The following is a 25,138-nucleotide window of genomic DNA, read 5'->3' as shown; positions in this document are numbered from 1 at the left end:
AACGAAAGTGAGATTAATAACACAAAAATTAATTTTGTAAGTCCAGATAACCTAAAAGTACCTCTTCATAGCGCGTTCACTGTTTATCATTAATCATTAATTAACAATACAATCAATTGACATCTGTATTGATGATTATATTATTTTACAAAATTTATGCAGAAAAAATGAAAATGAAAAAAAAATCAGAAGAAAATATTGGCCCCTATGTTACTCCAGAGCATGTTTTACCATATCATACAAGACAATTTAAACAATGTTATATGTAAAACTTTATCATGGTACAATAAAAGAACATTTAAATTATTGATGTACAATAATATCATTTGAATTTACCATGTAAATCGTTTGCCACACATGTATATATGTTGAAAAATAGAAAAATGTGTGATATTCTTAAAAATATCTTTATTGAAATACGAGCATCAGTGTCAAAATATTTTTAATCAAGCAAGAAGCTGGAGAAAATCAGTTTTTTTTGTTTTGAAAACAATTCTTTGAACAGCGATTTCTTTGTATTTTTTAATACTATATTTAAAAAAAGTTTTAAGGTCTAAAAATAAACCAACTATGCTGCTTATTAAAAACGGATATGGAACGGACATATCTTTAACAAAAAGGAACAAAACAATATGTTACTTCCCACATTTTAGTATATTTTTGTTATATGAACTGAGACAAATTAGATTGTGTATTCGGCGATCTCAGACAGGCTAATGGTCATCATGGGCAATTTTTCTAGTAATAACGAAAAAGGTCATACAGGCAAGTCAACATTATTTAGCTACAAACCATTCCTACTATTGAATGTTAAGATAGTAACTTTTAGAATGAAATTGATCTATTGGTTCAATTAACAAATCAATGACAAATAAAACTATTTTGATCTGTGGTTATATTTCATTGGAATAATACTGTCTATTAGTTTGTTTCCTCTTTACATACAGCCAAAGATCTACGTATGGATATTTTTAAACAAGGCAACATTCACTTCATATGTGTTCACATGCCTGATGTGAAGATTAAAATCTAAATTGTTGTAAAGTGTCATATATACGAATATTTAAGTTCATTTAAGTTACGATGTGCCTGCCTACTTGATTTAATATAAGCTATTCTGTGAACACGGCCAATCAATTCTGCCATATAGTTTACTTCGTGTCTTCAAATTCCTTTTTCAGCTTACCAGAGTTTAAAGCTCAAGTGGGCTTTTATGGTCACTTTTCGTTTTTCATCTGCCAGTCTCTCTGTCTATCTTGATGTCTTTCTGTGCACCTTTTACATTTTTGATTTTTTCTTAAGAACCATTAGATCAATTTCAACCAAACTTGTCACTAAACACCATTGGGTGAAGATTTAAGTTTGTTTTTCAAAAAAAGGACCACGTCTCTTTACCAGGGGAGATAATTAAGATAATCAAATATTTGTTGGTATTTTTCTTTAAAAATTCTCATAGATATGGTGAGGGTGAGGCCACAATGGGGGTCGATTGTTTACATTGGAATATATAGATTAGAAACCGATCGACCAGAAAGGCTGAATCATGTGTAGAAATATCATCTAGAGGTAGGGTTAATTGAAGTTCGTTCAAATCACGATTCCAGGGGATAGGGTGGGACCACAATGGGGAATAAAACTTCAAACATTTCCTAGAAACCAACTGCCTAGATCAAATGTTACTTGTATGGTGGCATCCTCAAGAAATGTAGATTAAAATTCGTCAAAAGTATAAGAGTAGGGTGAGGCCAAAATGGGTGGGGTCAAGTTTTAAAAAGGAAAACATTTAAAATTATTCACAAAATCTCAAATGATATATGTTACTTTGACATATCGAATATGCTTATAGTTGTCAAGATCTTTTCGAAAACTGCAATGCTCAATATGTGAAATGACTATCAAATCACTCTGCTACAAAAAGGGGCTCAATGATAAACATAAAAATATCCAGGGGAAAAAATAAAATTTCTGGTACAGGATATGTCATGCTAAATTGTCCAGGTATTTTGTTTATGACTTCATTTAGCTGATGTTATGTCTTTCGTTGCTCAGATGAGCGATGTGTCCCATGGGCCTCATGTTTTACTTTTATTCAACCAGTTTCTTATCGTTGCAGATCAAAGTATCAATGTGGGTTCGTCTGTTGACCCCCCGACTTATCAGAACTTTGTCAATATTGATGAATCGAGTTGTGGTTTAGATAAATCGCCCATAGTACCATTAGAGGGACAATCAATATCACAGGAGAAGACTACTGAAATGAGCAAAACCTGTAATGCTTCTCTAAACTCTCATGAAAAGAATGAGATTTTGGATACGCTGTTGCATATAAGCGCGGATGAAAAGACGACCGTGTCGCCTTCTGACGATGTTTCTAAAAATATTGAAACATTGAAGGAAAAGAAAGGGGATTGTTCATCTATTAACACTTTCTGCAAGGAGAATTACATTGATGGTGTACCAATTGCTTTTGAAAGCAAAGATTCGTTGTCTTGTGCATCAGTTGAATCAACGTTACAAAAAGAGGAACGTCATGTTGACAATCATTTCGAATATTCTTGCTGTACAGTTGAAAATAGAAGCTGCATTGAAGAAAGTATACTACCAAACAAACAAACTAAAAATACCATATATCAAATGGTAATGTCCTATTATTTCAGTTTTTCATTACTATAGTAACATTTTAAAATGATGTTTGATAAAATTTATACTTTACCTTTTAGGTCCAACGATGTAATAAATCGTTAGAAAATCTTGAAAAAGACCACGAAGTGATATTAAATGTTATGAACTCACGTTCAAAGTAAGTATACTAAAACTTCCTAACATTTTATATATTATCTTAAATTAATTTTAAAACTTTACTGTAATGATATTTCATTTACAGCAGTCAAAATGAGTTGAAGGAGAGAGGACTTCAAGTAACAGCAGGTAAAATATTGAAGAAATTATGTTCATTTATTTCTTTGTAATTTTTTATTGCTTATGTAAGTTATAAGTCATCTATAATATTGTTTAATCGAAGAGCTGGAGAGCATAATTAACAAACTCACAGCAAGGCAGAAGGAAAAAGATGATACAATCTCAGATCTACATTTTATTTTGAGTAAACTCACTGAAAAAGTCGAACAGTTAGACCAGGAAATTCAAGTTTTGAAATCCACACGGAAAAACAAATCAGATTGTTTGTTACAAAGCGAGGAATTAGAAAGACCTGTAGCCCTTATGGAAGATGGAATATCGCATGTTGCTTCGGTGCCAAAAGCAACACAACAAAAAACAATGCAAGATTCAAAAGTATCAGTTCATCAAAATGAAAAAGCTTTAACTTCCCTCAATTCATTTCCCTTGAAGCCTGATTCAAAACCAGTCATTGGAGAGAAAAGGTAAAATATGATTTTTTTTACAAAGCATCGGGCTACAGGGATATTGTTTTCAACTTCTAACTTGTTTATGAATAAGACCTTAAGACATTTATTTAGGGCTTCTAATATCCCTTTAAAAGATTTGGCTATTTATAATAGATAAAAAAAAACTATATCATGACAACATTACCTTATACGGGTTCCAAATGATTTACTGTACAATTTTTCGAATTTGTTATAGTTTTTCATCTGAAAACATTGATATTGAAGACGCATCTAATGAAACAGATCAGGGAAATGAGGATTTATCTCTTTGCCATTCTGAAAACAATTCAGGTAAATCAGTGTATCATTCTTCATTATGTTGCAGTTCATTATCTCGACAATTATAAATGTCTTGATTTGAGATGAAATATTGATCTTTCAAATCAATGTAAACTACTGCAAAATTCGGATAAAAATTATTTTGGCTCACTTTGTGAAAATCAACTTAAAAAAAGACAACGTAAATACTTCATCTTCAGTGGGTAGTGATGTAAAAATACACGATTCTGTATCGGAAACGTCAGTAAATCCTGAACAAAACGTTGGAGAACAAGACAGTGAGGGGCAACAGAAAAACATGCCTAAAGAACCAAATATTGTCGGGAATAGTACCAGACAGCCATTTGTTGGATCAAACACGCTTGACACAAATGGTATGAATAGCCATGGTATGTTAAGATTATTTTTTTTTTCATTTTAAATATTTTTCTAAAGTTTATAAATGACGCTACCATTTTGCTTTTCCCATTTCATGATTGATAAGACAATTCCGAGAATTTGATGCAAAAAGAGATGTTACCTGATGCATATTGGATAAATCAATACAATGAAATTTGCAGAATGAGTAAGTTACATTTTTTACATTATTTCATGCATCTTTTTTTCAGATAATCATATTGGTTTGTATTTTAAACAAAAGGCATTTTTTCTTTTTAAAATAGTTTTAATCTTTTTTAAGCGAAGCAAGTAGGTAGCATTGTGTTATATATATATATATATATATATATATATATATATATATATATATATATATATATATATATATATATATATATCTTTGTGTTTTTATTAAACAGGATTTCTTGTTTACCTTGTCTGATAAGTTTTTATAAGTATTGAATAAGTGTGTGAATTCATATTTAAATATTCCAGTATCTGTTAACTCCTGGCCTTGACGGAGCAGAGGATAATAGATATCAATTATATTTTAAAAAGCCATGTAACGTATTTGAATGCGTGTGAGTCTATATTGAATCATAACCATACAATTTTTTACAGTTTCCATGGAAGGACCAATCGATAATGTGTGTGGTCAATGTAATGTTCTTTGCCTCGACACTTCAGACAGTATGTCAGGGGAGGCTTTCCAGACGATGATCAATCTGTCTATAAAATTTTTGTCCGGTCTGTACTACTTGTCCATGCATTCTCCTTCACTTAAAAGTACATTGATCTATAAATGATTTCAGGTAATATCGGATAACTATGTTTATTTTAACAACATGTATATCAAGTAAGGCAATGTTATATATATATATATATATATATATATATATATATATATATATATATATATATATATATATATATATATATATATATATATATATATAATTTACTTTTTCAAAAGGTTTGGAACATTCGCCCTCAAGTCAGAAGGTTGGATTGGTTTGTTTTGGAGGGTTCACCGGAGTTTTAAGTCGTTGTTGTATGAATTACACAAAACTGAAACAAGAAATTAGTTAGTACCACTCATAATTTTTCAAACATCACTAACATCATTAACAACATAATAAGCATATTTATAATGTTAGGAATGTAAATGCATTGACAAAGTTTGTAAACATAAAGTATTGTGAAGTTGATGTAAGTTCAAAATATTTTAGGAAACTTGAGACCAGGGGGTTCAAGCCCTTTGTCAGCTGGGATTCTACTGTCATATGCTGTTTTATCTCAAGGTACAAAAACGTAACGTTTTAGAAACAGAATTTTGCTATTTTGGTATTGTTTCAATTCAAGTAGCAATATCTATTACATGTAAAATGTTTTTTAATATATGTTTTGAAGTGACTCTCCCAACAATTCAGGGAATAAGCTTTTTCCCTCGTATCATTGTACTAACAGACGGAATGGCTACCCCAGAAAGAGTAACTGGATGTGCAGATTTTACTCCAGACATGAAAGAGCGACCTATGGTAGACAACCCCTACTATCTCTGATCTAATAGTTTTACCTATTGCTTTTTTACTTTTTGAATATACAGATGTATAAATTAATGATTATTTTTCTTAAAGATTCGTGCAGATATAGGCGCTCTGACTAAGGCCATAAGACGGTCATCTATTAGAGTTTACTGCGTTCCACTTGGAAAGGCGGACGAGGTAAAAGAAAACTTGAAGCACCATCAATTGTTTTCATCAATTTTTAAGAAGTCGTTATTTATTTTTAAGATTTTTTCTCCAGTCTTTTATAGAGCCATTAGTAAGAATGACACATGGAAAAATTGTTAGACCAGCAAATTTTGACAAAGTTATTTACCAGTTTGAAGGAGAGGTAATTTTTTATAATGTGAACAACTAGACTTAAATATCAAACTTCATATATATTTCTTATCGATGTACGTAGAGGTCATGTACTGGAAAATAGCAAGTATGTACAAACATGAAAGTTATATCTTTTCTTCACCCTTGTGTTCAGCAACAAGCAAACACAAACGTCAAAGGGTGTTATTATTACAAGTTATCTGCAAACATTGATAAAAAACGAATTTTTATGTAAATGAAAGCTCATCTCCTTCCAATCAGAAGTGAATGAGCATATTTAAGTTGAAGTAATCATACAGTTAATATTTGTCATAAATAACTTAAATAAAAGTGAATAAAAAAACTGATTTTTGATAAACTATTTCATTATGAGATATATATATATATATATATATATATATATATATATATATATATATATATATATATATATATATATATATTATATATAGGTACATCCAGAAAAAATTCACAGTGGTCGGATAAGATATAGAAAACTTAAATGAATAAAAAAACACAAAGTCCGAGTTAAACATAAGCGCTTTCATTTTCATCCTCAGATGTTTTACAACTAACCAAAGTAACGCCGTTATTGTGACGTCATAATAACGTTAGCAAAGTCTCTGGTGTTGACGTATTGTGGTGGCGTATTTTTAAGCATAACACATATCAACATCTGAAGATGAAAATGAAAGCGCTTATGTTTTACTCGGACTTTATGTTTTTATTCATTTAAGTTATATATATATATATATATATATATATATATATATATATATATATATATATATATATATATATATATATATATATATATATATATATATATATATATATAGTTAATATTCACAGAGAGAGGAGTTACATGGCCTTGATACACAGAACCTGAATGAAAACATTTTAAAGAGTTACATGATTTTAGATAACAAACAACTATTCATGTTTTGAAAAGGATTAATTATATATAAACTGGACAGAGTAACCTTTAAAAAAATTGTCAAAAAACAATATTCACAAGTCTATTATAGTTTGCTGCATTTTTTTTTATTAATTTAGTAATTTTATTAATTAGCTTTTAGCCACGGATCTGAGACCATACTTTTCTAACTTTCGGCAAGTAGATCCTGATATGGTGATTGAGGCAGTACAATCTTTCAACTTATCACTGCGAGGAGTAGACATGGTTATATGTTTGTTGTTTTATTTTTATTTCTTTGCACCTTATTTTAATATTTTTTTATACTTCTTCATTTCTGATATACATTTGTTTTATTAACATGTCAAGGAGGACCTTGTCGAGTATATACAAAACCCCCCTCCCCAAAGGAAAGATGACAGTGATGACGAGAGTGACAACGATGACTACATAGAGACTGATATCAATATGCCGCCTATAGGCACCAGAGTTAGGAGAGGTCCAGACTGGCAATCAAACTTTGATGAACAAGATTCTCGCGGTCCAGGAACAGTTGTTAGTCATGACCGTAGTGGTAAGTGTATATAATAACACCATGCCCCCATTTATCATCAATTGTCTCAACAAATTGTGTTAAAATGTTGATTTAAACAGGTGTTATATCCATAATGTGGGACAATGGCCATCGGTATCTGTATCCGTATGGAATTCAGGGTCGATTTGCAGTAATGGTTGTTGACGAACCTAGAGTTCTTCAACGTGACCAATTAATCGAAGTTGGGTGTCTCGTTAAAAGAGGTACAAAATAATAAATTCCAAAGCCCTGAACAATATTTTGATACACGTTGAAATGAAAAAACTGAAAATAAGTATTATTCTCTCTGTTAGTGTTGATCTTAATTTTATCTTATAAAGGCAATAATTGGAGAGATAATGACAATGATGGTGGTCCTGAAAACATTGGAGTCGTGTTTAGAGTGCACTCGGATGCAACAGTTAGTGTATGTATCGCGTTATTCTCCTTGGATGTACATTTGTTCATAAAAAACCGTAACGTTTACATTACTAAATGTGTGGTTTCCCTTATCTGTAGGTACGGTGGCCGACTGGACAACGCAGGAGATACAAGTATGGAAAACAGGGATACTTTGAAGTACAACTTTGGTAATTCTTTTTAGGTCATCTGAGTCTTTTAGGTGACCAATATCTATTGATTGTCGCCGTGGGTTATCCGGCGTTAGTCGTCCGTCATGCGTTTAGATTTTTAATTTCTTAAAAAATACAGGGCTATTTGTTATGATTGTTGATTAGGGCATGAATATGATAAAAGGAACAAGTATAAATTATGATCTTACTATCCCGTTGCTTTATGGGCGGAGACAAATGAAATAACAAAAACCATAATTTCCGAGAATCTTCTTCTCTTCTCCTACACATGTGGTAAAAATCTCCATAAAGCCCTTTTACAATTTTTATTTTTAAATGGCCGCTGGGTCAGGATTTAGGTGGCTTCTTTAAGTTTATCTTGAAAACAATAATGTAAAAATTGATATTGATTCTATTTTAAGAAATCTACTTTTATATCATGTGCAGTGTACTTGTGGCATTAAACTGAATGTATGATGTGTGCAGAAATGAAGCTGTGAATTCTTTACAAGATTTGCCATTAAAAGCCTGCAGATCTTTTTTTTCTCAAAAAATTACCACTTTGGGCCCTGGGGCTAGAATATTAATAATCCAGTATTCTTCTGAATAAATGTTTAGGGTTTCCGGATTTGGGTTTAGATTCCAAATTAAAGTATGAGATGCAAGACTCCCTGACAGGTCCATTTACGGGCTAAGGTACTAGGGTACCAGGGTGACCGTCAAAGCCTGTGGGCGTCTTGTTTTAAATAATTAAAAGTTAAAACAACTTCCTTTAGTCACAATGTATTTTCTTGCCAAGTACCAGAAGTTATAATAAAAGGTCTGGATAAGGAGAAATAAATACTTACATGGTAAACAAGGTCATTTTGAAGTAAAACCTAATTTTTTTAAGGTTTAGATAAATTTGATGAAGGCACTGTTTATTTCCTCTCTAAATATTTCATTTATTACAATGATACTTGTTTGTACGCTCTACAAGACATTCTACTCCAATATTAAAAAAATGCGACCAATCAAATTTAATTAAAATTACACTCTTAATATTACCCTTATCTTTGATGTAAATGATAATCTAAAATATCATGTTTCAAATATAAGGCTGCTCTCAATATTTGACTAATTTGTGTGTTGTATTAAGTAAATACTTAATCGTAGTTTTGGTCTTGTTAAATTTTAAGGTTCATTTTCACTAAATTATACCAATCTTACTCGACATGATTTATAATCACAGTACTTATATTACAAAGCGTCTTGTTTTAAAATAAAATCAAAGTCAGATATCTAAGTGCAGATGGATTTTTTAAGAAATAAAATATTTGAAAAAACAATATAATGAAATACATGTATATCCCGTATAAGTACAAAATAATTTCTTTCGATAATTAAATTCTCTAAATATTTAATTTGAATCTGTTAAGGATTAAAGTTTAAGATATCTATTTATCTTTCCATTCCCCGTTGATATAATGGGTTATGATACAACGGATATAAAAATATCCGTTGAAAAGATTCTTAGGAATTTGGCAATAAAGTGCTGTTTAAAAAACACCGAGTGTATTTAAACTCAAGACTTTTAATCATTGTCGTTTTAAATGAAATAATTTTAAAATTAATGTTAATATACTGTTGTTTATTTGGTAAATACCAGTTTACTCCATCCACCGTATTAATAGAATCATTGACCACAAATGTATTTTTCCCTGAAACTTTGTTTTCACTTTTAAATATTTCAAAATGGAAGCAAAGAATAATATTAATATCCTAAGCACGTGAAAGAAATTTTATTTTTAAGAAGTTCCCTTTAAAGTGCATGTTCTACAAATCTGCTTGTTATATAGAACTTTTCTTGTCAATAAGACTTCTTTTAGATAATTGTTACCTAAACATGGCGTAATCCTGTGATCCACTTTTTGTTTTTATGACACATTTTAAAAAAAAATCCTATTTTCAGTGATCCATTTGACGAAAACGTACAATTTCGGATGTTAAACATGAGTTTTCAAGACGGCCCTGATGAAAACAGAACAAGTCAGTCGCGACAAGCGGACAGCAAGGAGGTAAGAATAGAAGACCTGGTCAATTCTGATGACAGAGAAACTAACCCATTGGAGGAAATGAATAAAAGGAACGCCTTGCGGTCGACACAAACAGGTGGACAGTCGGGTCCTGATACCAATCGTCGTCAGAGTCAGGGATCCGCGGAAAACACAGGACGGATGAACATTCAAGGAAACGAAACATCATCGTGAATCATCTTTAATTGAGAGATGCTGACAATGAACATACTTCATGACTGAATCAGGGTTTAATAACAAAAGATTCATTTTACTTTTTTATGAAAAAATTCAATTATTGTTTTAGAATTTGCAATTGTATTGACGCTGACCTAAGAAACTTTATATTAAACATTTTCATTCGGTTTTGATATTTGAATAAAATAATATTGCAGATTATAGAAGACATTGTTTATACAAATTCATGTTTCTTTAACTAATTCTATTTACAAAATCAGTTTCAATTTTGAAGTTACCGTATTTTTGTTTTCAAATTAAAAAAAGACTGTTTGATATTACTTTATCAGTTCTGATGTTCAGTGTTCAAAACGGATCCACATTTTTTAGATATATTTCTTTTGAGCTATAAAATTTAATGTTGTTTGCTTGTCGTGTGTGTTTTTATGCTAAGAATATTATAGGAATCATCGTAATTGTCTGCAAATGATACACACATTACACAGTGAATAAATTTACTTTTAGTTCAAGGTTTGAAATTTATATATAGGTTTAGGTGTTTTGCTTATGTGAAAGCTCTTGGTTTTTCTGAATAAAGACAGTAATAAATATACTCTGCTAATGATACAAGTACTTTTCTTAAGTTTTGTGATATAACGATATTATTTTGTGTTAGCTAATGACTAGTGTTATTCTTACTTTGGAAATGTTTACCTACTTGTCCTCTTTTTATAACGAATTGTTGCTGTATGAAAACAATCCATTCATTTGCCTATGAGGGTGCACTGGATAAACTACGCAAACGTCGAATTTGTTTTTATATTGTCAAACTTTCTTAACGAGGACGGGTCTAACTATTTCAACCCTAAATATTTTGATTAAATTTCTTGCATTTAGTGTTACTTCTATATCAATTATTTTGAATAAAAACATTTTACCACCTTATTCCCCTGTGGGTCTTCTCAAAGTTGTTAATTTCTACAATGGGATCCTATGGGGATTTGTTGAAAATGCGCTAAATTTTCTGATTTTTCCATATTTTATGTATTTCTGCGCTAGGGATTTCTTTTTCTTTCAACAATAATTGTAAAAAGTCACCAAACGGTGAAATTTTAGAAAATGTTTATATCCTGGTTTGGTCCAGGGGTTATTCCAAAATTGATCCCCCCCCATTAATTAGCTAATTCCGGCATATATTGGCTTAGAAATATTAATAAATATTAACAGAATGATATTTTTCAAATGCTTATATGTTTGTGTTGATGCTTTGTCTATAAATATTTATTAAAAATGGCATTTCTGCCTCGAATGAATGAGCAAGACACACTCTTTCCTTTTGATTATACATAGTTTAAAATACCGAGAACGATGACGCGTAACCGCCATTTTGCCATTTAAAACCTATCAAGATCATAAAATCACAAAATTTCTCAACTTATAAACATTAAATATAATGTTACCTATGATTTTACAAAATACAAAAAAAAGTTATAACTTTGCACATACGCTGCATAAAATAAAAAGATGCACAAAAGCACGGCATAGATCTGTACTCGGCCTCGTTATATAACAGATTTTAAAATTTCAATTACAGTAAGAAAGAAAATTTAACAAGTCCTTGCTTTAAACAACGCAGAACATAGATTATATTTATAAAACTGTTAATAGTACTAAATTAAAATGTACAGAACGAACTGTAAATTAAGGCAAATTTTAAATCTGCATGATTTTACAATGATACGGAAATGGAAAGGAAACAGCTATAGTGGAAAATTACATCACCAATTGAATTCTTCTCTCGTCGCAAGTAAATTTCCTTGTTACATATTCTAAATATATTACGATGAAAATAGTTCCACATTTATATGAGAGCAATGAATGACACGGACAACGTTAGCTCAGCTGCAGTTACACATGCTCAAGGCAAGTTTCAAATTCATCTACAGACAAATATCAATTATTTACATGTGTAATAATTGAATTTCATTCTTTTGTTCAAATGTGTTTATTTTCTTCCAGGTATTTCTTAACTAACTCCATGCTAACTTTCCGTCAGCTTGTTCATTTTGAGTTGTCAGAGCAATTTGAAAAAAACGTAGGTTTCAAGCAAAATTAAGATACTAGGTATTCAAAATGTGATATGAATTTTGGTTTATCTCGAATTAATGTATAATTTGCCGAAAATCATGCGTTAAGATGACATATTTAAGTCATTTATTTGAATTAAATTGTTTCCATGTTGGATCAAGCAAAACACGCCAAAAACCTTAGTTTATTTTTCATAATTATTTTGGCATGTTTGTGTGATATTGATATATGACTTATACTTTTTTAAATCCTTAGTTATTGGAAGTTATTTAAATCAAAACACTTTATCAAAGGAGCAAAAATCGTTTTAGACGGGGTCACGTGACCCCGTCTATTGGTTTACATTCAACCGAAGTCTCAAACCGGAAGACACGCGTAGAACACTTGAATTGGGTCTACGCGTAGGAAAATAGTGCAGAAAGTTTTCATGCATTTCAGTAAATATGTATCATAAAAACACGCATTAAATCTTTTTAAGTCTTCTGTGTATAAACACAATTCTATTTAGGAAATAAACAAATAGTTTTATTGATCAAAATATTCTTGCTCGTGTTCAAATGTGGAATGAGGTACGTAACAGAATACACAGCGCCGTTGACGATTCAGTTGGTGCTCATTAATCAATAGAAGAGGTTGATGGTGGAATCAAAATTAAAGTTCCCAAACACAATGTGCCATTTTTTAAAAGTTGTGAATTTTAATTTGACAATCTTTCACCTGAATACTACCAATCTTCATGCGCAAACCGAAGAAAAAATCGGGACGGGTTATACACGGATGTTTTACAAATTAAATAGGTGTTTCATTGGCTTCCAGTCTAATTGCGGTATGACTGCTGTTCGTCTCCAAAGGAATTTTGTACAGAGAAAATAAAAATAAGTCTGAATTTTCCTTCTCGTTCGTTGGCTCTTTATTTGATAAAACTGAATTTATATTCTAAACAATGCATTGTATGCAAAATCTATAATAGATTATACATTTTGGAAGACTAATACATCATATAATATATACAATTTTATCGATTGAAGAACCAAGTTAAATGTTCATGTTCATGTTTTCCGGCTTAGTTGGAATCAGGCTTGGGGTGAGTTACATTGTAAAATAATGCATTACATTACCATTACTTCATGAATTAGGGCATTACATTACCATTACATTACTTAATTTTCTTGAAGTAATGCATTACATACCATTACATGAATAAAGTAATGCATTACCATTACTTTGTGAAAAGTCAATAAGTTTTAAAAAAGTAATTTTAAACCTAAATAAAGAGTTTTTGTAAATATTTCATGAATAAAACATGCTTAAAATATTTACAGGTTCATGTTCATGTTCACTATCAGGTTCAAATTTAATGACATACAAGATTGCTGTTGCACTTGTAGTTCTCAAAGTATGGTTAAATTGGTCCCGTAACTTTTACACGCTAATGGCGGAGTTGACAATCTCTGTTATTTATGTCTCTGATTTTCGGAGTATGATTTTTAATGAAAGGAACGGTTGTATCGTAATTCGTGTAGGTGATGCACGAGTTTACACAAAAAAGTAGTAAGTGGCGAACGGATTTATTTTTACCTATTAATTTTGCATGAATCGCAAATGAAGAAAATCGTGTCAGATAAGTCGGTCTTAAAAATCAAAATGGCGACCGTGACAAATCTTTTTATTGTCAAAGTTCTTGGAATCTTAATGTAAAAAAAATATTTCTAACGGCAGGTGCCTGTGTTTGTTATCGGTATACAAATGTTCACTTTGTTTGTTTTAGAGTTCACGGTGTTTTCATAAAACTTTTATTACGGATACCGTCCGTTGTTTGATTTTGCCGATTAGAAGTAATTTTCAAAAATTTTCCTTGGGGTCTTATTTTACATAATATACCGTGGTGTCAATTTTCTACAATTATGAAGGCCGGGATTAAGTAAAACTTAGACAAAGTATCAGACAATTGCAAAAAAGCCGAATTAACATAGATTGTAACAACTAATTCAAACTCATAAATTTTGGAAGCATATTCGAGGAAATCCAGGACAATTACAAATTCAAACTTTCAAGACCCCTTCTTTCAGTACTCTCAGTACTTTGATTTTTTTTACTCTTCTGTAGACTCTCTCGCAGTACAGAAAGATGTTGGAAAAGAATTACTTTTGGACGAATCTGAAATATTGTTCAAATCTCACAACAAACATGTAGGTATAGTGCCAGAGAAGAGCACTCTTAATAAAATCAAATTGCCTGCAGGAAATCTCAACTCTGATTTCTTAGGAGGCAGACGGGACGATGTTAAGAAAGAAAACGAAGCGGTTTTGGACGTAAACCATTTAAGTACTAATGGGATGATTGGCAGAAAACCTGTTGATGACAACATTGAAAATTGTCAATACAAAGATGACAACTCAGAGTGTTCTGCTGCAATTGGCGAATCAAAGTCTCTTGAGACTAGTGCGACTGGAGATAAGGAAGAAAAATGTCAAGACGAAGGCAACCTCTGTCGGCAAAATATCAAAGATGATAGTGTTAGCCATAAGGAGAGCAGAAGAGATTTGAGTGAAGAAAAGAAATTAGTCATTAAACAATTGGTGAAACAACAATTTATATATAAATAGGTTTACTTTTATAAATGCGATGTTTCATAGAATGAATTTTAATTCGTAAAAGTATTATTGTAGGTGAATCGGTGTCATGAATCTGTTGCAAATCTTGAAAAAGATCACCGTGTGATATTTACTATGGTAAATACGCGTTCCAGGTAAGTGTGATTAGTTAATTCAATTTGGAGTAAACTATTGTCATTGGTTTCTATATTAATGACTGAACTTCAATGTTGTAGCTCCCAACGAAAATTACACGACAGAGGACTAAAGTTAATAGCAGGTATTTCCAATTAAAAAAGACCAAATAACGGTAAAAGTAACTTTTATTCACAACGATATTATTTCGTAATATACAAGATGAACAGGGTTGCAATTCCAAATTTCGCAACCAAGCATCATCCACACCAGCTATGATATAAAAATCAAAAGCAATGCCTAGATCCCGAGGAGAAATACATGTATTCTTGAACCTCATCAAACATTGGTTAACAGCATTTGTTTCTGTAAATAAAATTTATTCACTAGTAATCTATTTAAAACAAACCAAAGATATATCAGTAGACATTATTTAAAAAAGTATTGGTGTGATTGTATAGCGTTTTAACTTTAGGGCTGGAAAATATTGTGAAGAAGTTGAAAGAAAAGCGGAAGGAAAAGGATAATGCCATTACAGATCTAAAACATATTCTAAGTAAGCTCAACGAAAATCTTCAGCACATGCAGAAGAAATTGGAGATATTAGAATCTAGACGAGACAGCGCCACAGAACATCCATTACACAATACAGAACTGAGCAGAAATGTGGCAACACAACAACAAAATGAAAATTCAAACCTTCTCAGCAGTTTTATTTCAAAGGCTAATTCAAGTATATTAATGAATGGACAAAAAAGGTAAAAATAGCATTGTGATTACAATTTCATGCTCATAACTTAAAGGTACCATATTTCTGGTATTTCACTGCATTTCCTTGTCATTGGATTTTTAACATGTTTTAACTGTAGCAGTCCACCATCTATAAGAGTAAACACTGTCTCCATTGAACAAGACCCTGATTCTAAAAATTTGTCTCCGAACAACCTCGAAAAAATTCGACTGAGAGGCCCTGAAAATAAAGGTATATCTTCAAAATATTTAGAGGGAATCTTTTTCGAATCACATGATGCTAATTTACCACATTAGATTATGGCAAAGTAAACATAACATATGAAAAATAATATTTTACGGGGATTAGATTCTCAACCAAGAGCATCCCTGCCTTATAACCCAAATATCGACAGACAAGACGGCAATGGGCCACGAGACATCATTCCAAACCTGCAGACTGAGCAGCATTCTCTAGATAATCGAAAAAGCATTGCTGAATCAAAGAATAATTGTGACCAATCGATCCTGCCTTGTCAAAGTATGATTCCATTTATCAAGCCTCTTGTACAAATTAAGAAATATAGATGATTTAAAAGTTATTTATATCTTTATCTATTTTTCAGATAATTCTGAGTCATATACGCAACGGAATGATTTATCTTTAGGATACTGGCAAGATAAGGCCAACGAAATCCTAAGAATGAGTATATTGTTTTATTTTTAAAAAAATATCAAATTTTCACATGTTAAAACATTCGCTTTACCTATAAGTAAATGTACTATTCTATTTTAAACACTTTGTAACAGATGCTGAAGAGGGAGAAATTCATAGCAGGCGTTGTCAGTGTCACGTACTCTGTCTGGATACTTCGGAAAGCATGTCGGGAGATGCATTCCAAACGATGGTCGATCTGGCTATTCGATTTATATCAGGTACAATTTAATACTTGTATGTCTCTTTCAATTCCATGTGTACTTGTAAGCTTTGAAATCATATCATACTTTACAGTGGTTGTTCAATATGTAATATGTATTTTACGTAATATCAAAAGCATTTGACTCAAATAGTAAAATGAACATTACATTTCTTCAAAGTCTTCTCCGCAGTTTAAATTGCGTAATATCAATCTTTGAATCCATTTCTGAAATGCGTCATGGTAGGTTAATTTATACAGACCTCTGAGGCACTGACTAATGGCTGAGTAAATGGCTTGTCGGGACTTGTAACGACGACTAGATAGAACATTTTAGGTTTTCGAGAAAAGAAAAAGACCAATTGGCTAGAACAAGATAGTATGATGGTTGTTGCAAGACGGTAACCTTCTCCGAATTCAAAAATTGCTTCACAAGCGCATATGTATGTAATGGAGTATTACTAGGAAGTAGATGAATCTCGATCCAGGGCGTCTTTAATGATAATACTTCTTGAGCTTTATAGTGTAGTATCTCGGCAATACTGATCTGTAACACTTTTGCCCTTCGGCACCGGAATAAGTACGCCCATTTCGTTACATGAGAAGAATATGCAATAAAACAAACTTCTTAATATTATGGTTTGTTTATTGGTAAGTACATGCATTTTTCCATGTGAAGTAAGCCATATTTTATTTCCAATTTTCCTAACTGGTTCCAAATCATGAACACATGTATTATTAGCAGTAACATTATTTTTAGATTGTCTTTGACTGAATTCATCATACACTTATAGCAATTGCTTAGCGGTTCTTATCATGCCCGTTTTTAACCATCTCTCAATATACATGAGGTATCCATCTGACAGTGATATATGTTACCTTCAAAATACGCTTCAAAATGAAATACATCCGTGATAGTGATTTTCTAACACCTTTGGCAATGTGAATAATTTTCCTGACATTTGAGACATATGCCTTGCTGTTACTGTAACAGGTCAGCCAGACTTTGCTACACCTTAAACGGATACTGTACTAGTTTTCTCTACATACGAACTGTATTATAAGTTATCTTATCTGACCCATATACTTCCCCCCAATTCAATAAAAACCAAAATTACCCAAAAGACCGATTTTGCGAACTTTTATATAAGCTCCACTCTCTTCAATTTTCTCAACCCGTTTTTCAACCAATAGTCAACGACTGTCAAAGTTTAAACTTATTTTGAGTATAATGAAGAAAGTATTATTTTAATGATATTTTTTGTTATTTATCTTATATTTTTACTCAATCCCAAAAGTGCAGATAGGTTTTCAAAATTTGATTTTATTTAAATTAAAGAATGATCCCACTAAACGTAAAGTGTAAAAAGGCATTGCTTCGAGTAATATAGCAGCTTGTGTACACTATTTTTTTTATAGATTTTAGGCCACACCTACATTTTGAAATTCCGTTTTCTATAAGAGCGCATTAATCATTCAAGTTGTCGTAAACATGGTCAATAAAAACAGTTAATCATTCACATTTATGGAAGAAAATGCAAACAGTCGTGCGTGCACTTGTTTTTTTAATTGAAAAAAATCAAGATCTTGTGTGTTTGTCTCTATAGTTAAGGTGGGTTGTTTTCGAATTTCAACCCGTCTTGACCTCATAAGTAGCAAAGCCCTGAATACAATACTAAAATCTATTCACATTTAGCTTTTGAGCACACCAATGCGACATCGTGTATACATATCCAACAAATATTAAAAATTGCCAAATCTAAATTTTAATCATACATTATCTGTTTTAAGCCAGAAAAAGTGAGAGGCGTTTTAGATTGCTTTCTTTGGTACATGTAATACTTCAAAAACTTGAAAATCTTAGTACGCTTCAAACACACTATAATATACCCAGACATACTATTCGCACGCTTGATAGACGCTTCGCATTCTAATTAAAAAAATACAATGTTACAAAGCCTAAGCAGCGAAGTCAGGATTTCACACTGAAGTATACAATTTTATTTTATTGATATTATGTCTATAATGAGAGTCTTCCTGACCAAAAATGTTTCTATACAGACTATACTTCGAGATGTCTGGTAAAATTTTACAATATTTTTATTTGAAAGAGTAAATTTCGGTTTTTAAAAAGGGCGAGATCCCAGTGTTTAGAGGTTCATTCTTTAACAAATATGTTTCCTGATGGATCACAGGCCCTCTGCTGCTACGTGCCCGTAGGAGATTTATATTTTTATGTAAGTGTCGGTAAATTAAATGTTCTATTATTCACCTGTTCCATTAGGTGTACAGGACTCATCTGTGCCTCAGAATGTTGGATTAGTTTGTTTTGGAGAGGACACAAAAGTTTTGAGTCGATGTTGTATGGATTATTCAAACCTAAAACAAGTGATCAGTGAGTATAATCAACATTTCAAGATAAATTCTATGGTGATTGAATAAAGACAAGTTGACTTCTTAAATACATACTATAAAATGAAAAATAGTCCAACAGAAAACTGAATAGAAATGGAATATTATGGTGGTGTTTTGTTCTATCATATTCTAATATATATAGGTTTGAAATCACAAAAATTCAAGATTTATTGTTATTTTTGATAGACGGGATGTTCTTCGATATCAAATGATCACAGTGCATATTGTCTAATTGAAGCATACATAAATGAATAATGTTAAGGTACTAATCAAAATCGTGAAATTGATATAATATAATGAATATGACTTTTTAGGGAACTTGAAACCTAGAGGACCAAGCCCTTTGTCAGCTGGACTTCTACTGTCTTTAGCTGTAGTTAGATCGATAAGTAAGAAAATTTACAAATCAATAGCTTAGACACATGGTGTTATATGTCCATTGCAATATAAATAAATGTAATGTGTTAGAACAATTAATTCATTTACAATTTTTAAATAATCTAAACTTTGTTACTACTTCATGTATATTCCATGTCTTGAAAGTATTTAAAACATTATTTTCAGACTCTATTCCCAGTGTACAAGGGGTCGCATTTTTTCCCCGAATTATCATTCTAACAGATGGAGTAGCCACCCCTCAACATGTTACCGGAAATAGAGATTTCATACCAGATATGTCGGATATGTTAACGGTATACATTAATTTATGAATAGATTGTCTTTATGACTATAAGTTTCTATAAACTTGTGATTTTATTTTTTTTAAGATTTCGGGGGAGATATCTGCTGTGTTGGCCAAAACGAGAGGACCACCCGTCAGAATATACAACGTACTTTTGGGAAAGGCGGATGAAGTATTTTTTATTAAATTTCAATATGGTTCATGTATGATTTTTATTCATGATGTAACCACGATGTTTTATTTTTCTATTATTCTTCAATGTATTCTTAATACATTCAAGACATTCTTCTTATAATAGGCGAATGTTTTTATTTGTTCAGACCAGGGTAGGTCCAATACTTGGAACAACAGGTGGAAAATTGATCAGACCAGCTAACTTTGACAAACTTATACATCAGTACGATGGAGAGGTTGGTTTTTTTATCAGTGAAAGTTATTTACCTCAACCTAGATTACATATCTGACATATACATAAGTATAGTAGCTTATAATTCAGTTACCTAAATAACATGATAATTTAATTAGAACCAAAAAAAACAGCTTAATTTATTGGCGCTGTAGTACCCTGTAAAGAATATTTTGACAAAAATGAATCTTTTCAAGACGGTTGAAACCGAATGAAAAAAGTTTATAAATTTTCTGACCAAATAGATAAATTTCCTATACAAAATATTGATACATATGGTATGAATATTTCGTTTGTGGTGTAGTTCTTATCAAGACAGTACATGTATTTTGTTTCTATTTTAGCTTTAGTGATTAAGTCCTTCTAAGACAGTATTTTGTTTCGGTGAAGGTATATATTGTTTCATCTTAGGTATTAGCTGCTCGTCTCAGGTCCTATTTTCCGAATTTTCATAATGTGGAACCGGACATGGTGCAGGCAGTCTTGGAAGCATCCGAGCATTCCATAGGACAAATAGACTTGGTAAAACTTTCCTATTGATTTGCCTTTGTCCTTTTTCAAAACCATTTGCAAAACCATTGTTACATTTCTAAATAAGTTTATCACAAATCAAGGAGGACCTCGTTGAATATATACGAAACCCTCCTCCTCAAATATCAATGGATCATGGTACCAATGACAACAATGGCCCCAGAAAACTGAATATCGGCATGCCGCCGATAGGTACCAGAGTAGGGAGGGGTCAGGACTGGCTATCAATGTTTGGTGAACAAGATTCTCGCGGCCCAGGAACGGTTGTTGGTAATGATCGTGAAGGCAAGTGTCTCTAACGACATCATACATGTATTTTGATTCAGAGAGTTTGTTTTTAAAATGTAATGTAACATATTTTTTTAAAAACATCATTTTTTCCAACAGGTTTTATATCCGTTTTGTGGGACAATGGTCACCGATATCCTTATCCTTATGGAATCCATGGTCATTTTGCTGTAAAGATTGTCGACGAACCTAGAATTTTACCAGAAGATCAGTTAATTGATGTTGGGTGTCTCGTTAAAAGGGGTACAGAAAGTTGTCTTTCATTCCTTGACACAAAACTAGCTTAATAATAGGCAAACCTTAGACTGAAAAAAATTCTCTCTTCTCTACAATGTCTCTCTCTTTAAATAACTGTATACACTGCCTGAAAATCTCTCTCTTTCTCTCTCTCTCTCTCTCTCTCTCTCACTCTCTCTCATTTAAGTTGTTATAAAGCTGATTTTCATCCAGGTGATGATTGGAGAGACAATGGCCATGGCGGGGGTCCAGGTAGTATTGGGGTTGTGCTTCGGACCCATTTAGATGCAACAGTCGATGTATGTAATGTTGCTTTTCCTGAATGCAATATTTGCAGTGGGAAGTTCATAAATTATACCTTAATATGTGTGTGGGTTTGTCTGCAGGTTATATGGCCAACTGGGGAGCAACGGAGGTACAAATATGGGAAACAGGGATACTTTGAAGTAGAACTTTGGTATTTTATTTCTTGCCAAAAAAAATAGATTCTGAAATTACAAATAATATAGCAGTACCAATATGAATTTAAAATCCTGTGATAATTTTTATTCAGACCCTTTTAAACAATAATTGTTTTCCCTTTTTTACAGTGATCCATTCGACGAAAATGTAAGAAATCGATTGCTAAGTATGAATGTTCAGGAATGTCCAGCTGATAGTTACAGTACTAGAGAATTCCTGAGAATTGAGTCAGGGGGACTTAGAATAGAGGACGTTGTCAATTCTGATGACAGAACCAAGAACACTGTGAAAGACATGAATAGAGGAAACGCCACTTTGGAAGAAATGAATAAAAGGAACGCCGTACGATCAAAACAATTAAGTCAAGCAAGAATCTAATCAATGAGTGAGGGTGGTGAAAAGAAGGGTAACATACAGCAGGAGTGAACGGAAAAAGAAAAACCAACTCCAGCGTTAATTCCTAAACTTGCTTAGGTGGTCATGCATAATCCTGGTCAAGAATAATGGTTGATACTCAGTTTTTGTGATTTGATAATGCAACTGGCAAATTAATGTACTGGTAGCATGCAAATGAGATTTTACAATATGCATCCTAAAATGATTCGTATCGAATTATTTGGTCACTGTTACATATTTTTCAGGGGTTAAGAAATGAACAGTCTTTGGGACCAATATATTAGCTTTCTTATTTTAAATTGTGAAGTTCATGACTTCAATGTTAGTATATACAATACATGAATAAAGAATTATTTTAATCATATTGCAAAATGCTGATTTACTGGTTGTTAAATCAACATTGACCCAGTAAATGTAAAAAAAGCAATATGGAAATTCTTAAGAAAACCTTCTTATTATCAATTATCTTTAGTTAAGAAACAGTTATGAAATTTGTTGGTGGCAGCATTCTGGATTAGATGATGAAATAGTTGTGAGCCTTTTGAAAACCTCCATTCCTTATAACTTTAGGTTAAGGTCGTCGTATTCTTCTGGCATTTGAGCTGTCACTTGTAATGTGTTATTTATACTGCTGTGATTTTGGAAGAATTTTTTCTTCATGCCATCTGTGACTCATGTACAGTTTCGTAAAACGTATAAGTAGTTGTCGATCGATCGATCGATCGATCGATCGAGAGAGAGAGAGAGAGAGAGAGAAACAGAAAGACGGACAGATGTAGTATTTTGAAGCGTTTGTTATACTTTTCCTGCATTGCTCACTGCGTTTTATCATATCATTATAAACAATCGAAGAAGGCATGTGTTTGTTAAAATGAAAACTTTAATTCAGTTTTAAAGAAAAGGAACATAAACAGAAAATTAACATACTCATTTACAATACTTTTTGGTAGTATATCTGATATAGTTAAGATTGCCGCAATTATTTGGATCAAAGTAAGGTCAGGGTTGGACGTTGTTAAATAAAAATGTTATTGTCATCTGTATGATAAATAAACCAAATACATCTTTTCAGATCTATATTGGTTTTAGTCGTTTCCTTTGTATTTTGGGTGCGGGTTGGGGTTGTTTTTGTGTTAGTTTTTGGTTTCTGTTTTTTGTGTTGGTTTTTTTTTGGGGGGGGGGGGGTGGGGGGTTGTGGGGGGGGGTTCTTCTTTTTATTTGGAGGGGGCTAGGGGTGAGGCATTGATTTCAATGATAATCCTTCAAGAAACTATGCTGAATATTTATTCATGTATTTCCGCGGGCAAAACTTATTGAGAACAAATGGAATGATGACAATTCATTTAACAGAAGCAACATATGCAAATTTCCGTAATACATAGTGCATTTTGATTATCTTGGTTCTGTAATCCTTTTTTTCTAACTAATTATATGACAACAAACTAGGCTGAATGGTCATGACTATGATGGACTATCATCATTTTTTAATTCTTCGTGATCTGGTAAACGGTTTTTATCAGGCATTTCTTTAGTGGTTCCCTTCAACAAGGTAGTCCGTGAGTCTTTGAATATCCTTTAAACCTATGACTTTCGTTGCTGCATCATTCATGGTCGGATAGAATTGATCGAAAGTGAAAGTTGTTTCGACTTGGGGTGTGCTGTTCCTTTGATATTAAGTTTTTCTCTGACACCCGGGTCTTTAAGCTCGGTAACATTAAACCCGTGCTGTTACTTGACCCTCCCTTGGCCTTTCTCATCTTAATACAAATTTTGGCTATAACAAGGTTATGGTCACTATCGATCTCAACATGGCGCATTGCTTGCACGTCCTATAGAAGGTGCCTCCTCTTACCGGCAATCATAACGTGATCAATATGAGTTTTAGTGCATCAATCTGGTGATGTCAAGGTCAGCTTGTAGATGGTTTTATGAGCAAAGAGAATTCATTTTATGACAAAGTCATTTTCCTCGCACATGCTGCATATTCACCCTCACTCTTTTCCTGTCGCGGTTTATCTGCCCAAGTCTTACATTGTAGTTGTCTTCTATTTAGTAGTTTAAATTACTCGTCAAAAATACTGTCTTTATAAACAAATAACTTCAATCTGTCAGAATGAATAACTATTTCGTTGGACCAATTCCTAACACAGGGCGAAAAACCATCTGTAAGCAAGTCCTTAAAGGTGGCTTTAAGGTGACTTAAAGGAGCGTAAAGGCTATACAACCTTTAAGCCGCCTTTAAGTCACCTTTAAGCAAGTGCTTATAGGTCCTTAATGTCCAAACTTCTTTAAGCTACCTTTATGCCACCTTTAAGCATCTTTAAGTGGCATTTACGCTCTCTTTACACTGCCTTTACACTGTCTTTAAGTGGCCTTTAAGTCAATATTGATCAAGCTGAACAATAAAAACATATATTAAATGCAAAAGCTCTTTTATAGGGATGGGAGGGGGTCATCCGAGTGATAATATAATTTCCAAGGAAGGGGGGGGGGGTGTTCCAGGCGGTTATATCGTCGCTCCATTAAACACAGATCGCTATCATCAGCACCGTTCCGATGGACACAGATTGCCGTTATAAAATTCTTTATAATTTTTTAAGGGTTTCAAAATTATTGTAGGGATGAGCGCAGTCTCTGTATCTTAATATGTGCATAAAACTAATTAAAGTATGTTTGTTTCCTATTATAAATTAATCGGTGAAAACAATCTCTCTCTCTCTCTCTCTCTCTCTCTCTCTCTCAGTTCATCCGGTTATTAAACAAAATAAAGAGAATGAACCAAAAATGCATGATTTAATTTGATAATCGGTTTAAGGTTTGTATTTTTTTATTCAATTTTCATATTTTCTAAATCTAGATCTGCTAGATACATGTTAAAGATGAAAAGACTCTCAACTGCCTTTGTTATATCGGGCAGGATATTACTGCTTTGTTTGTCTAGACATAGTTTTGTTCGTTTGTGTATATCTAATTAGAGTCTATTGTTTGTCCAACTTAAGAAAACCCCTGGAACTA

At 32.2% G+C, this 25,138-nt stretch overlaps 2 protein-coding genes across 2 annotated transcripts; both read left to right on the top strand.

Annotated features, from left to right (window-relative positions):
* The first annotated feature begins 2,117 nt into the window (after positions 1-2,117).
* Positions 2,118-11,099, top strand: LOC128176553 (uncharacterized). Its single transcript, XM_052842965.1, has 19 exons — positions 2,118-2,637; positions 2,721-2,800; positions 2,885-2,928; positions 3,023-3,383; positions 3,604-3,698; positions 3,887-4,060; positions 4,171-4,251; positions 4,686-4,811; positions 5,038-5,148; positions 5,294-5,365; positions 5,475-5,602; positions 5,702-5,788; positions 5,871-5,960; positions 7,023-7,133; positions 7,236-7,440; positions 7,521-7,664; positions 7,782-7,867; positions 7,960-8,030; positions 9,964-11,099. Exons 1-19 carry the CDS (start codon positions 2,257-2,259, stop codon positions 10,259-10,261), a joined length of 2,745 nt encoding a protein of 914 aa, XP_052698925.1. The 5' UTR covers positions 2,118-2,256; the 3' UTR covers positions 10,262-11,099.
* A 1,009-nt stretch (positions 11,100-12,108) lies between these two features.
* On the top strand, positions 12,109-22,485 carry LOC128176552 (uncharacterized). Its single transcript, XM_052842964.1, has 20 exons — positions 12,109-12,166; positions 14,438-14,910; positions 15,001-15,080; positions 15,162-15,205; positions 15,536-15,818; positions 15,930-16,042; positions 16,160-16,330; positions 16,416-16,496; positions 16,600-16,725; positions 18,991-19,101; positions 19,436-19,510; positions 19,686-19,813; positions 19,889-19,975; positions 20,124-20,213; positions 20,621-20,731; positions 20,824-21,025; positions 21,128-21,271; positions 21,479-21,564; positions 21,652-21,722; positions 21,856-22,485. The coding sequence occupies exons 1-20, from the start codon at positions 12,109-12,111 to the stop codon at positions 22,103-22,105; spliced, it is 2,784 nt and encodes a 927-aa protein (XP_052698924.1). The 3' UTR covers positions 22,106-22,485.
* The last annotated feature ends 2,653 nt before the right edge of the window (positions 22,486-25,138 follow it).

This window comes from Crassostrea angulata, chromosome 3, assembly GCF_025612915.1.
Source record: "Crassostrea angulata isolate pt1a10 chromosome 3, ASM2561291v2, whole genome shotgun sequence".
NCBI lineage: Eukaryota > Metazoa > Mollusca > Bivalvia > Ostreida > Ostreidae > Magallana > Magallana angulata.
The sequence above is the reverse complement of the archived record's forward strand: the minus strand, read 5'-3'. Positions and strand labels throughout refer to the sequence as shown.